The sequence below is a fragment of the Myxocyprinus asiaticus genome, chromosome 13, assembly GCF_019703515.2.
Source record: "Myxocyprinus asiaticus isolate MX2 ecotype Aquarium Trade chromosome 13, UBuf_Myxa_2, whole genome shotgun sequence".
Classification (NCBI taxonomy): Eukaryota; Metazoa; Chordata; class Actinopteri; order Cypriniformes; family Catostomidae; genus Myxocyprinus; species Myxocyprinus asiaticus.
Window position 1 is genome coordinate 1,751,279 of NC_059356.1, and position 14,118 is coordinate 1,765,396.

Genomic DNA, 14,118 nt, shown 5'->3' on the forward strand with positions numbered 1-14,118 from the left:
GAAGAACATGAGACGAGATTAAGAAAGAAGGAAGGAAGGTAGGCAGGGCCAGAGGAAACTGTACCAGGGGGCAACTGTGGAGCTCTTCATTTTTTCACTCATAATCAAGCCAGATTGACGACACTTATTGAGTGGAGTTCTCTCTAAGAAAGAGAGAAATGAGCATTTCACTTTGTGAGAAACTGTCAACAAAATACTGATTTTGAGGTATAAAAGGCATTTTTGGAATACCTGTAGCCTAAAGTTTTGATGCTTTTGAATTCAGATATCTATTTTATCTTTAGGTTGTTGATTAAAAGTTAACATGAATGAATGGCAGATTCGAACTCTACAAGACTTTATTATTGCTGTGAGATCAGGGGCAAATTAAAACACTGCTTACAAAATACAAACTGTACTGAATTAAAAGGTTGAGCATTTAAAATATGTAATGAGCATTATTTTATTAAGCCCTTAAACTCTCTGTATATTTTGGCTGCTGCCAGCAATTTTTTATACACAAATTTTAAAGCTCGCTCTACACACGTCCAGTGGACTAATTGATAAATAATGCTCTAATTTTTAAGAACCCCCCCCCCCCTCCCCCACCCCGACCCACATAAAAAAAAAGAAAAAGACAAAAAGAAAAAGAAATTCCTATAATTTATAAGTAATATTGCATATGTTAACATATGTATACAGTGCTGTGAAAAAGTATTTGCCCCCATCCTGATTTCTTCTGTTTTTGTGTATATCTCATACTAAACAATTTCAAAAAAATCAAACAAAATCTAACTTAAAACAAAGGCAATCTGAGTAAACAGTTTTTTAATGATAATGTTATTTACTGAAGCAAAAAAGTTATCCACAACTGGGCCTGTGTAAAAAAAAAAGTATTTGCCCCCTTACTAAATCCCTAAATCTATGAAACTGCATTCATAATGGGGCTCAGCTGGACTAGACACACCAAGGCCTGATTACTGCCAGCCCTGTTCAATCAAATCAACACCTAAATAGACCTTTTTTAGCAGCATGAGCTAAAAGGTCACACCCAGTAGCACACTATGCCAAGGTCGAAAGTAATTCTAGAAATGATAAAGAAAAAGGTGATTGGCTTCTTCCTTGCTGAGCAGCCTTTCAGGTTATGTCGATATAGGACTCGTTTTACTGTGGATATAGATCCTTGTCTACCTGTTTCCTCTAGCATCTTCACAAGGTCCTTTGCTGTTGTTCTGGGATTGATTTGTACTTTTTGCACCAAACTATGTTCATCTCCTGAGCGGTATGATGGCTGCGTGGTCCCATGGTGTTTATACTTGCATACTATTGTTTGGACAGATGAATGTGGTACCTTCAGCCATTTGGAAATTACTCCCAAGGATGAACCAAACTTATGGAGGTCCACAATTTATTTTTTGAGGTCTTGGCTGATTTCTTTTGATTTTCCCATGATGTCAAGCAAAGAGGCACTGAGTTTGATGGTAGGCCTTAAAATACATCCACATGTACACCTCCAATTCAGTATACCTCCTATCAAAAGCTAATTGGCAAATTGTCAAAAGGCTTGACATCATTTTCTGGAATTTGCCAAGCTGCTTAAAGGCACAGTTAACTTAGTGTATGTAAACTTCTGACCCACTGGAACTGTGATATAGTCAATTAAAAGTGAAACAATCTGTCTGTAAACAATTGTTGAAAAATGTACTCATGTCATGCACAAAGTAGATATCCTAAAAGACTTGCCAAAACTATAGTTTGCTAATATTAAATCTGTGGAATGGTTAAAAAAAATTTGTTTTAATGACTTCAACCTAAACGTATTAAAGTTCTGACTTCAACTGTGTGTATATACACTACCGGTCACACACACACACACACACAAAATATTAAAACCACCTGCCTAGTATTGTGTAGGTCCCCCTCGTGCTGCCAAAACAGCGCCAACCTTTATCTCAGAATAACATTCTGAGATTATATTCTTCTCACCACAATTGTACAGAGCGGTTATCTGAGTTACTGTAGATTTTGTCAGTTCAAACCAGTCTGGCCATTCTCTGTTGACCTTTCTCATCAACAAGGTATTCCACAGTACTGCAGCTCACTGGATGTTTTTTTGTTTTTGGCATCATTCGGAGTAAATTCTAGAGACTGTTTTGTGTGGAAAATCCCAGGAGATCAGCAGTTACAGAAATACTCAAACCAGCCCATCTGGTTCCATGTGATTTTCTAATCAGCCAATAGTGTGGCAGCAGTGCAGTGCATAAAATCATGCAGATATGGGTCAGGAGCTTCAGTTAATGTTCACATCAACCATCAGAATGGGGAAAATATTTGATATTAGTGATTTGGAGCGTGGCATGATTGTTGGTGCCAGACGGGCTGATTTGAGTATTTCTGTAACTGCTGACCTCCTGGGATTTTCACAAAACAACAGTCTCTAGAATTTACTCTGAATGGTGCCAAAAACAAAAAACATCCAGTGAGCTGCAGTACTGTAGATGGAAATGCCTTGTTGATGAGAGAGGTCAACAAAGAATGGCCAGACTGGTCTGAACTGACAAAGTCTACAGTAACTCAGATAACCGCTCTGTACAATTGTGGTGAGAAGAATATAATCTCAGAATGCTATCCTGAGATGCGGGTTGGCGATGTTTTGGCGACACGAGAGGACCTACACAATATTAGGCAGGTGGTTTTAATGTTGTGGCTGATCGGTATATATATATCTATATCTATATCTATATATATCTATATATACACATACACACACACACACACACACACATATACACATACACAAAATACAATACAATATATATATATTGATTTTTTAAATGAACGCGGGCCCGACAGGCTTTTTGCACTGGGGCCCGTAAGATCCAAGTTACGCCACTGGCCACAAATATGTTTCTCATACCAACAGATGGCAGGTAGACTTGTAGTAGTCTGTGAGTTACAGTATGAGGGAACATGTCAATGTCTCCCCTACTTCAAAGAAAAGCTGCTTATATGTGCAGATATCACGTGACCTTACCTTTAATGCTTTGTTTCCCTTGTTTGTAGTAGTCATACCACGAGAGCCGCTCTCCACTGGCCTGCTCAACGGGTCTGTGGATACAGAACGCAACACATCAGGACACACATTTTCATTAAATTTATATAGTACATTTTCATTAATAAATTAAGTTCATGTGTGATCCTTGTGCTACATTATACAGTCTCCGACATAACCACACTTATATTGTATAATTTAGTACAACAAGAAAACAATATCATTCAATCAGAGATCAGGACTGCAACTATCTGTGTTTACGCTTCAATAATATCTTCCTGTTTTAATTAAAAGTCAAAAGGAACAAATGACAAGAACTGTGAAAGAAAAAAAAATAGTTTAATTTCCAAGTTACACGTACATCATTTGGGGTCTCTGGGGTCCCAAACTTAGATAGTAAAGTCAATCTCATCAGAACATGAAGGTTAACTTTAAATATATTGTATCCTGTTATTGAGATCATGCAACACAAAAAATATGTCAACAAATTTACAGCATTGCAAAGATGAAGATGCTCTACCTGCCTGCAGACTGTCCAATCATCACAGCAAAGCAGAGACGATGCCCTGAGAGGAGTGTGTGTGTGTGTGTGTGTGTGTGTGTGTGTGTGTGTGTGTGTGTGCGCGTGTGCGAGTAGATCTACTTTTGGGGATGAAATTATCCCCAGAAATGAGTTACAAAACCTTGCTTTAGGGACAGTTGAGGATGTCCTCAATTGGAAATTTGATTCATAAATAATCTTATATTAAAGGGGTTGGTTAGGGTTAGCCTGTAGTCATTACAATTAGCTTCATACAAAAACAATACAAACCTATAATGTTTCCCCCTGATGGAATGGAAGCAGCTGTGTCACAATGGAGATGTTGTCTCTCTCTCTCACACACACACACACACACACACACACACACACCCACACACACACCCACACCCACCCACACCCACACCTGCTGGGTCAGCAGTTTCTTGTCACCACAGTAGCTGGCAGACACACTGACACACTGCTGAGATCACCTGCTTGTGTGTGTGTGTTTCTTCACACTCCTCCAGTTATTCTGTTCTTAGTGATGCCTACAAGTTCAAAACCAGATCAATTTACTACTGTACTGAAATAAAGGACAGAGAGTTATGTAGTATTAAAGCACTAAGCCATTAGAGGTTGTGTGTTATGGTCATTGGATGCTCTTTAGGACGACACAAAGCATTGGCTATGGTAAAATTATGAAAGATTCCAATGATCAAAAAACAAGTACATTTATAGTTAATAACAACAACCGTAAATCACAATAACAGTTCATTTTTAGCAGCTTGGTTTAACCATGAATTTCAATTTAATACTTGATGTGCAAATTCCTCCGAGTCAATGCACCTGATTAAGTTTTTATTTTAAGAGAAGAAATTTATTTCAAAAGCAATTTGCTGCATTAATAAAGGGCTATTTTACAGTGCTTGGCACCCCTTAAAGGTGAACTTATTTATTCTGTTCTATGACAGCATACAGAAAGTAAAAGCTCAAATAACAGCAGAAATGCCTAAATATCTTATGCAGCATTGTTTTCAATATGATAAATCAAATTAATCTTGTTTTAAGGATTTTTAGGTATTTTACAGGAAAACAATACAAAAATTATTATCAAGAATATGATTTTTGCCCTAATATCAAAGGTCTTACTAGAAAAAAAGAAATTATGATCCAATGTGAATTTTCTTGATAATAAAATATGATTGTGCCTGGTAACGTGCATGTAAAATGGCTAGAAATAGCATTTTAGCTTAGCGTAAAGCTGACAGTTTACCCAAGGTTTATTTCTATTTCTTCTGCTCCAAACTTACTTCAAACTTACTTCTCTGTCTGCTCGTATGAATGTAACACATCATTAGAAAGTGTTTCACCGCTGTTCAAATGCACTTTGGATCACATCATTTATACGTATAAATGTTTTCCATCTGAAAGGACTAAATATTAAATGAAACAAATGACAATAAAATGCAAAGTAATCTCTTCAGTAATCAAAATACTTTTTGAATGTAACTGTATTCTAATTACCAATGATTTAAACTGTAATTGTAGTGGAATACAGTTACTTATATTTTGTATTTTAAATACGTAATCCCGTTACATGTATTCCGTTACTCCCCAACCCTGCTGGCGAGTAAATATGAACATTTTACTCACCAGTGATTGAGTTGTGTCGAAGCACCGAGATCTTTTTACTGAATAAAAAACAGGCGATTAAGAAGCTGGATTCAGCCTCATCTTTCCCTGCATGCAGTGTCTCACAAGCATGCAGGAAAACACTTTTGTGTCTCATTCAGTTGAACTACGAGCGTCTCATGGAACCGCACTGCGGACATCGCAGAGCAGCTCTCTTGAGAGCGCGTGAAGATGAACTGCTTCAAGTGCTCTGATGTGCGCACCGTTTACAGATGCTCATGCTAAACTTCCGTGAAAATATAAAATAGGTATTAACTTATTAATTAATAGTGAACGTAAAAGCACTCCAGTTTTACGTTAATTTAACGACCGTGTAATGGCAAATATCTGTGGTCATTGTGGGTTCATTCACTCAGTGTTGATGACATGCAGTGACACTGAAGAGATGCCCATCTACTCTATTTCTGTGGAGATGCTAAAATGCAAGAAACAGAATCTCAGTCTTACTTCAGCAGAAATAAGGGCTTGTGAGTTAATCAGAAAGCTATCAAATAACTATATCGTTCCCGTTTATAATCAACAAACCTGTTAACATTGCAAGTGTGTGCGTCTTTCATATCTTGGCGCTCTCTCATTTTTCAGAATGCAGCACATTTGCAAGAAAGGCAGAAATAGCAAAAATACTTTTTGTAATGTACCAGCTGTACGATGAAGAGAGACACTTAAACAAGTTACATCTCTCATCTCCATCTCTCGTTCCAACCAGGGTCGGAAATTAATGGAGGCTCTGGGCAAAACAAAAACAAACAAAAAATCCCCTGCAATCTTATATAGTTCCAAATTAATATATCCATCACGTTCTTCATTTGAATTTTCGCTGAACATTATTTGTTTCATGCCGTCCGTTGTGCAGATGTTTTCAGAAATAAATTCCAGCCCCTGAGTTAGTTATAATGCAATGTTCTCTTTTTAAGATTGATTTTTGGCCCTCTGTAGGAAACAGTTTGTGCACCTCTGGTTTAATATCTTTTTCAGCTGCATTAAGCTTACATGTCGTCAAAAGTGTGGCAAGTAAAGAAAATGTATTAGCCAATGGCGATTCTTTCTCCAAAATGACCGTAGAAGGTTGGTATCAAAAACTTGATTGGCTGATTACCTGTAAAGGACAGACTTCCGTTTCTAAATCCATTGGACGTTCCAGTTTCTCCCATTCATTTTAATATCAGTGGTCCATATCTGCTATACGGTCTCTGGTTCAACGTGTGCCGATTGGTTAAATGAGTCATGAAATCCTTTTTTTTAATAATTTTATTATCTTCCCTGAGGACCACAGATAATGTCAGTAACGTTTTGTTGCACCAAAACTGTCATAGTTTAGTAATATATGATCATTCCAGGGCGTGCTGAGTGACTCCAGTCAGGCTTCCTAAGCAACCAATTGGCACAGTTGCTAGGGTGGGTTGAGTCACGTTGGGTTAACCTCCTCATGGTCGCTATAATGTGGTTCTCGCTCTCGGTGGGGCGCGTGGCGAGTTGTACGTGGATGCCGCGTAGAATAGCATGAGCCTCCGCATGCGCTAGGTCTCTGCGGTAACGCGCTCAACAAGCCACGTGATAAGAAGCGCAGATTGACTTTCTCAGACATGGAGGCAACTGAGATTCATCCTTCGCCACCCGGATTGGGGCGAGTCACTACGCCACCACGAGGACTTAGCGCATTGGGAATTGGGCATGCCAAATTGGAGAGAAAAAAAATTATAATAAAAAAAAAATGATAAATGATCATTTTCCACCCTGTCTCTGGCCCTCTGACTGAACCACTCTGTTTTTGCCTCAGCATCTCCTTTAAACTTCAATGTAAACGCCCACTGTTCTGATTGGCTAACATCGTGCAGCCCCTCAAATTCAGCCATATTTGAAACTCAATCGGAAGAGAATAAACAAGCTCTCCACAACATTATATATATAAATTTCAATGATTACAGAACACACATCCAACAGATTGTATCCAAATATTTTAAACTTCACTCAAGCACATCAGCACCATAAACTATCAAACAGTCATGATATTTGAAATATTCATGAATTAAACTGTTTACTCACTGTTTTGCTGTCAAGTCCAAGTGTTTTTAACTGCCCCAATCTTCAATAACATTTACATTTATTAATTTGGCAGACACTTTTATCCAAATCGACTTACAAAAGAGGAAAACACAAGCGAATCATCTTAAGGAGACAGTGGTATGAAAAAGTGCCACATTACAAAGTTTCACTAGCATCATAATAGTATTCAAAACAGATTAAAGTGCAACTTTTTTTTTTTTTATTATTCTTTTTTTAATTAGTGACTGGTTAAGAGCTCATGGAAAAGATGTGTTTTTAGTTGTTTTTTGAAGACAGAAAGTGAGTCAGCTTCACGGATGGAGTTGGGAAGGTCATTCCACCAACGTGGTATGATGAAGCCGAAAGTCTGGGAATAACAGTTGCTTTGCAAAGCTTGAATCATATTATGACTGGTTCACAAGCAGTCCACACTGATATTCGCACATACACAGTCCATAGCACGGTAAAACATGACGCACACACAGTGCACTGAAGCGCAGATCTCCACAAGCGCATCCAAATGGTCAAGGATGTCCAGCTAGTGATTGTTTACATACACCAACAATTAAAAATAGCACATATGGGTGCAAGAACAGAGAAGCTGAATGAAGCCATGTAACTTGAAGAGTTGTAACTTGACACAGTGTCTTTTAAAAATGTCGCGATTAAGATGACAATGGTAAAAGATGTCTGTATAATGCATGTTATATGCACAAAAAAAACAAAACTTCAAATGACATGTTTTGGAGTGTGTAAATACAACTGAGCAATGACTCGTGACATAATGAACACACCGTTTTATATAAATGCTCTTTTTAGACCGGGGAGGAAGGTGAGTTCTGAAATATACAATATGTTTTTTTATAGTACAGTTACCTCTTATATGTCTAGTTGAAAATGGCAAGTGGAGAAAACGAGCCGCTGATAGAGAAGCCCTTCTGCGTTATTTAGGTCTCCTGTCTGGAAACTGAAAAGTCTTTTTGCAGTCAATTACAACAGCAATGGCCATAAAACATTTACAAAACAAGCACTGTTTGCAGATGTCGCTTGACACGAGTGCCATATACTGGTAATACATCGACATATGATCATTTATACCGAAATCACCGGGAAATGCGCAGAACCGCAAATGAGCCGAAACTGCACACATTCCCATTCATTTTAAAGCAAGCACTCAGTGCTGATTCAGACAAGCATGAAACAATATCTAAAGCAATTGGGGTGTTCATTGCCAACGATATGTTTCCCTACTCCACAGACGAAGATGTGTGATTTTCGTGTATAATTAAAAAACTTGAGCCGTGCCACAACATCCCTCGAATCCATTTTAATAGCAAAGTTCCTTCTATAGTGATGTACAGCTTCCGTATATTGAATATATGTGCAGTAGAGTTTGAAATGCATTTTATGTTGATACATGTAGCATAATAATGCAGGTATTAAATTAAAATGTTGATTTATTAATTAGAGAAAAGGTTTTTTTAGTTAAAGACCTAGCGAAAATTAATATAGTAATATTGTAGTAACCATGACAGCTGTCACCATGATTTTCTTTGTAGAAATCATAGTTTTGATACAATTAACCATTGTTTTATAACAGTAATACTGTAGTTTCTATATAGTAACAATGATTATACTATATATTGTAAACATGACAGTAACCATGTTGATACTGTGGTTACTATGATTTTACTACAAATACCATAGTTTAACTATGGTTACTGTAAAAAAAATATTTTTATTAAAGGGCAAACCTGTTGAAGTGTTTGTTACCAAATAGAGTATTCTTACTTTGGATTTGGCAGTAATATTTTTTTTTTTTTTTTGCTATACATTGCAAATACTGAACCGTACCGAAACCGTGACCCTAAAACCGTGATACAAACTGAACCGTGAGAAATTTGAACTGTTTCACCCCTAGTCTCTACACAGGAACCAATAAAAAAAAAAAAAAAAAAACACAACACACAAAAATGTCAGACATCAAACGTGGAGGAAACAAGCTTTATACCTGCAAGATGGTCTTCTACAGAGATCTCAGAGGACGATTGACCATGTCATAAACAAGTAGAAAAAAACTTAAGTGTACAGGGACCATAAGAAGGACCTAAGCAAAAGCGGCAGTTGAAGGAGCAACAATGTTTTGGACTCGGACAACAACCAGCCTGCTATCTAACTGGGGCATTGAATTCAATCAGTCATGCTCAAGATCAACGAATCGCCAGTGTTCTCAGCAGCTGATCTCAGTAAATTATTATATTTGCCAACTTTGCTAGCTTTCCTAATGTTCTTCTCATCTTATTTTGTGCACTGTTTTGTTCAGCAAGTGGACTACTGACTTAGTTAAGATGATCATGGCTATCTGTGAAGTAAACTGGTGGGATTCTCAATCAAGACATGAGAATAATATTATATGCAATGGCAATAATCTAAATATAAGATCTTCTACACCAATGATCATAACGATTCCTGTTAAAGTTACAGTAAGTAATGTTTACCACAGACCTTATTTTACTCTTAAATTGAAAACCCTTTTTAAAAACCCATAGGATATTCCTGAGGTAACCCATGTTGAATTAGCCTTCCAGGTTCGTCTACAAACTGATGTATGCATGATGAAGCATCCACATTTTTTTTTTCATTTTTTTAAAAGACATACATTTTTATTATTAACCTTTGTTTGGTGTATGTGTACAGTATGTGTGAGTGTTTACTTTTTATTATTATTGTTTTTTATTTTTCCTGACTTAATTTCTGATATGTGAAAACTTCTGCACTTGATGTAAAAAGGTGTTATACAAATAAATTGTATTATTCTTATCATTATTATTAGTGGTGGAAGATATTTGCCACATGTTTGCCAGAACTGTTTGCAGTAGTGGCAAATTGACCATTGTTGCCACAGGTTCACACCAAGTTAATCATTAGTGGTGTAAGTTTGCCACAAATCAATAGGCCTAGTTTTTTCAAGTAGCAGCAGTAAGGTGAGGGGAACCATTTTTTATAGCAGCAAACTGCTGAACCACTAAAAAAACTCAGACAATCAGAGCTGATTATCTGTAGAGGACCAACAGCAGACTCGCAGGAGATCAGAAAATGCTGAGTGAGGCCGCTATGAGAGAGAAACTGAAGAAACGGAGATAGAGACAGAGCGAACAAATAGAGAGAGGGGGTGTGGAAGGTGCTGAGGAAACAGCCTTGTAAAAAATGCACCCTCAACACATTTGGGCGAGCTTGCAAAGTGAAGGGTGAAAAAGGCCTGATCTCAGCAAGGACCCCAACCAAGACCAATTAGACAGTTGTGAAACTCAACTTAAATGACCACGGCAATCATTTCCAACCTTCAAACCCTGCCAGCATTCATAAATCTAGAGGGCGTTTAGGACCCGCAAGGTCTAGAGATGCATGCGTTGATAAATAAATTATATAAACATAAGATAAATGCTGAGTCAGCAAAAGTGCAGTGGCTTTGCGTCCCAGTGTCAGTGTTAATGATGACTGCCTTCCTTTTCCGAGGCCTCAGAGAATAATCTACGGCTGGACGCCATTGGGATGGGCTATGCCAAAAAGACACTGGTTTGCTCTGTATACCGTTTTCTAGTCTACAGCACAACGTGACCCACCAGCACAATGATACAAGCTCATTTCACTGCTCTAGTGGCTATAAAAGAAGTTTATTGTATGGCTTTCTGGAATACTTGATTGTGATTAGTTAATAGCTGTGTTCAATCGATCAACACCATTGTCTGGAAAGCGGTTTCCTACATACGTAGCTTTGCTAGTTTCATACTCCATTTTCACTCCATGCACTATTTCTTCTCACATAATAAATACAAACGAGTTCAAATTATTTGATTTATTTGGTAAGTAGCCATGTGTGGTCTAGTGTGGTCACAATACCTGTACTTCAGTACAAAGTTGGAACTAAAATAAAAAACATGTAACAATGCCAGTGTTTCTACAGTACTGAGAACTTAATTCGGTGCTGGCGCACTCTCTGACTGACACACAACAGCTTTCAAATGCTCACACACTTATTTGAATGTGTGCTCCATTACTCCTTTTATACTGAAATGGACAATTAAATTAAAATTGTGATATGTCCTAGTGTGACAAAATAAGCTAAATAAAGCAAAAATGCAACATTTTGTCCTTTTAAAGGTTATAAGGCCTTCAATTTTCCATCAAGCAGCTCAGTAATAAGATGAAAAGGCTATAACTACAAACAAATGCAACCCATCAACTTCTTGACTCCAAATCACAGCTGCACTTGTTCCCTGCATACTAAAAAGTAAAACAAAGTCATTGAAAAGCAAAGTTCATTATCTTTGTTGAGAAACAGGTGCACAATTGATACTTGCAGTCAGAGATGATTTCGGTACAAAGGTCTGGCTTGAACTACACTATTCTTCAAGTGTCAAGATGTTTGCTAATGTTTGATACAATAGTCATAAGCATCAGAAATATCCTTTGTCTGATAATTAACATCCTGTTCATAATATCATTTGCCTTTATACTGGATAAACAGTGAAGAGCAGGCTGAACTTGAACCTGCGTTTCCCGGGTGAGCACCATGTGAGGGGTGGGGATGTGCAGAACTTGATGATTAGCGTTCCAATTCTGTAGAAATCTGCACAGCTTTCTGTGCTCGTTAGCTGGGTTTCAATATTTTTATGTGCATTTTGAAATTGTACATAAGAAATCCTGAATGGAAACACTTGATATGCGAATAAACTTTCTAAATTCGCTTAAAATTGTATGCGCTAGGAGGAAGTGGATTTTCTAGAGTTTCTCATTAGTTAAAATGCGCATTAAGGTGATGGAAACAGTTTATCTGCAAAACTATGAAGTGTTTTGACCATTCGTGCATGTGTTATGAGCGTGCGATAGCTTGATGTGACTGGCCCAACGATAGGTCCAATCTTGGCACACAATTCTTTGAAAATAGGCCTTGTCATTCAGAAGTGTTTAACCCACAGCTGGTCGATAAAGTGGGTCCTCAAAATCCACCAGAACAGTTCTGAGTGTAGGCGCTCCCAGGCATGCGGTGACTGACAGCGTGTGGACATCACAGCAATTTCATCCCTCATTATATTAGATATTTAACTTATTCTGCGGTGTCTCCTGGCAGAATTTAATAAAATGAGGTACAATTGCTCCAATCCTGCAAATAAAACTCCCTGAAGCAAGGAGGTCAATTCAGCTGCTCCATCATGACAAGGCAGGCTTCCTCAAGTTAATGCACATTACGTAGTGGATGGAAGCTCGCATCAATTTGTATTTTCTTCTGTTGAATTTTTAGAAAAGCACTTCAAAAATGCGAAACATTTGGATGGAAACCCAGCAACTGATTCCATGTGGGCCTGACTGTTAGTAAGCCATTTATATAGACTGATTTCCTCAAGAGTGTAAATGTTGTGGCTCGGTGGTGCTTTCAAAACATGATCTGCTTGACTGAGCAGTGCGAAAAGTCAGCTTCTGGCTCAACCAGTGGCGTGAGTTTGAGGCTTAATCAAAAACTCGGCCTGGCTCTCAACTACCTTGCTAACATCAGCTTTTCAGGTATTAGCTAAATGGTACTAATGGGTGATTAAACGGATAAAAAAAAAAATCCCAAAGAGTTTTGTTAAAGGAGAGACCAGAGCAATATCTAGAGACCAGAATATCACAGAGACTTGGGGGACTCCTTTGTCTTGGCCAGTATATAACCACCCCCTGGAAACTGCTTAGCAACATGCTAAAAAACACTTAGAACGCAACATGTTAATAGCACTGTGTTATCGATTACTCAAATTAAAATGTATGTTAAAAAAATAACAAATATGACACATACGTGAAATGTATATTTTGTTTTATTCACAAACGTAACCAAGAATGGTTTCAAAATAAGCTATCTTCTGATTAACATTTTTATTGGTTGATTCTCAAACATAAAACAGAACAAAGCAATTTATACATGCACAGAGTCACCCATTATCCCCCTTAATCTCCAATAATTCCCTATCCCCCTCCCAATCCCCAACTCCACCCCAACCCCCAACAAACATTCCAGTGATCCAAGCCCGAGTATAAACATATAAACATGAAGAGAGAGAGACAGAAACAAAGGGTTTTCTCCACATGGCCCTCACATCATGTATGTGTCCCATTGCTTACCATATGCATCTAATCTGCCAAGCTGTTTGTATGACATCTTTTCGAATGCCGCCACCCTGCCCAATTCGGTGAACCATTCTTGAAATGAGGGAGCACCAATTGACTTCCATCCTCTAAGAATTATTTGTCTGCCAATCACTACACTAGTTTGGATTAATCTACTTTAATAACCACCCCATCACCCAATATACATAGTCTGGGGCAGAATGAAATGAGTATCTATAACCTCACACATACAATTCTGGACTTTTAACCAGAATTCTTGAATCTTAGCACAGAACCACAGAGCATGGACCATGTCTCCATCCTCCAACTGACATCGCCAGCAGATCGGTGTGTCTTTTAAACCAAGCCTAAACAATCTAGAGGGAGTCCAATAGAAACTATGCAAAATCTTAAACTGAATAAGGCACACCCTTGCATTTTTTTTTAAATTCTTTCCCACTCCCCATCCTCCAATACCAAGTTTAAATCTCTTTCCCATAATCTCTTAAGAGTTGTTAAGGCCCCGTCACCAAGACTCTGTATCAATGAGGAATATTACACTGAAGCTTCATGCCCCTTTCCAAAGGCCGTGAGCACCATACAAAGAGTGTCTGCAGCTTTAGGGGGTTGTGTACTACCACCAAAAATAGTATAACGGCGCAACTGTAAATACCTGAAAAACTGAGACCTA

General features: G+C 38.0%; 1 protein-coding gene across 5 annotated transcripts in view; it reads right to left on the reverse strand.

Moving 5' to 3' along the window:
• Positions 1-14,118, reverse strand: part of LOC127450413 (transcription factor MafG) — a 43,556-nt gene that overhangs the window by 12,931 nt on the left and 16,507 nt on the right. For 4 of the 5 annotated variants that reach the window (XM_051714518.1, XM_051714519.1, XM_051714520.1 and 1 more), the window contains one exon: positions 3,014-3,087. In XM_051714518.1, the coding sequence (XP_051570478.1) occupies positions 3,014-3,087 (74 nt within the window). Of the gene's footprint in view, positions 1-3,013; positions 3,088-3,551; positions 6,567-14,118 lie in introns of those variants that run through there. The other variant, XM_051714521.1, reaches the window with a different exon arrangement.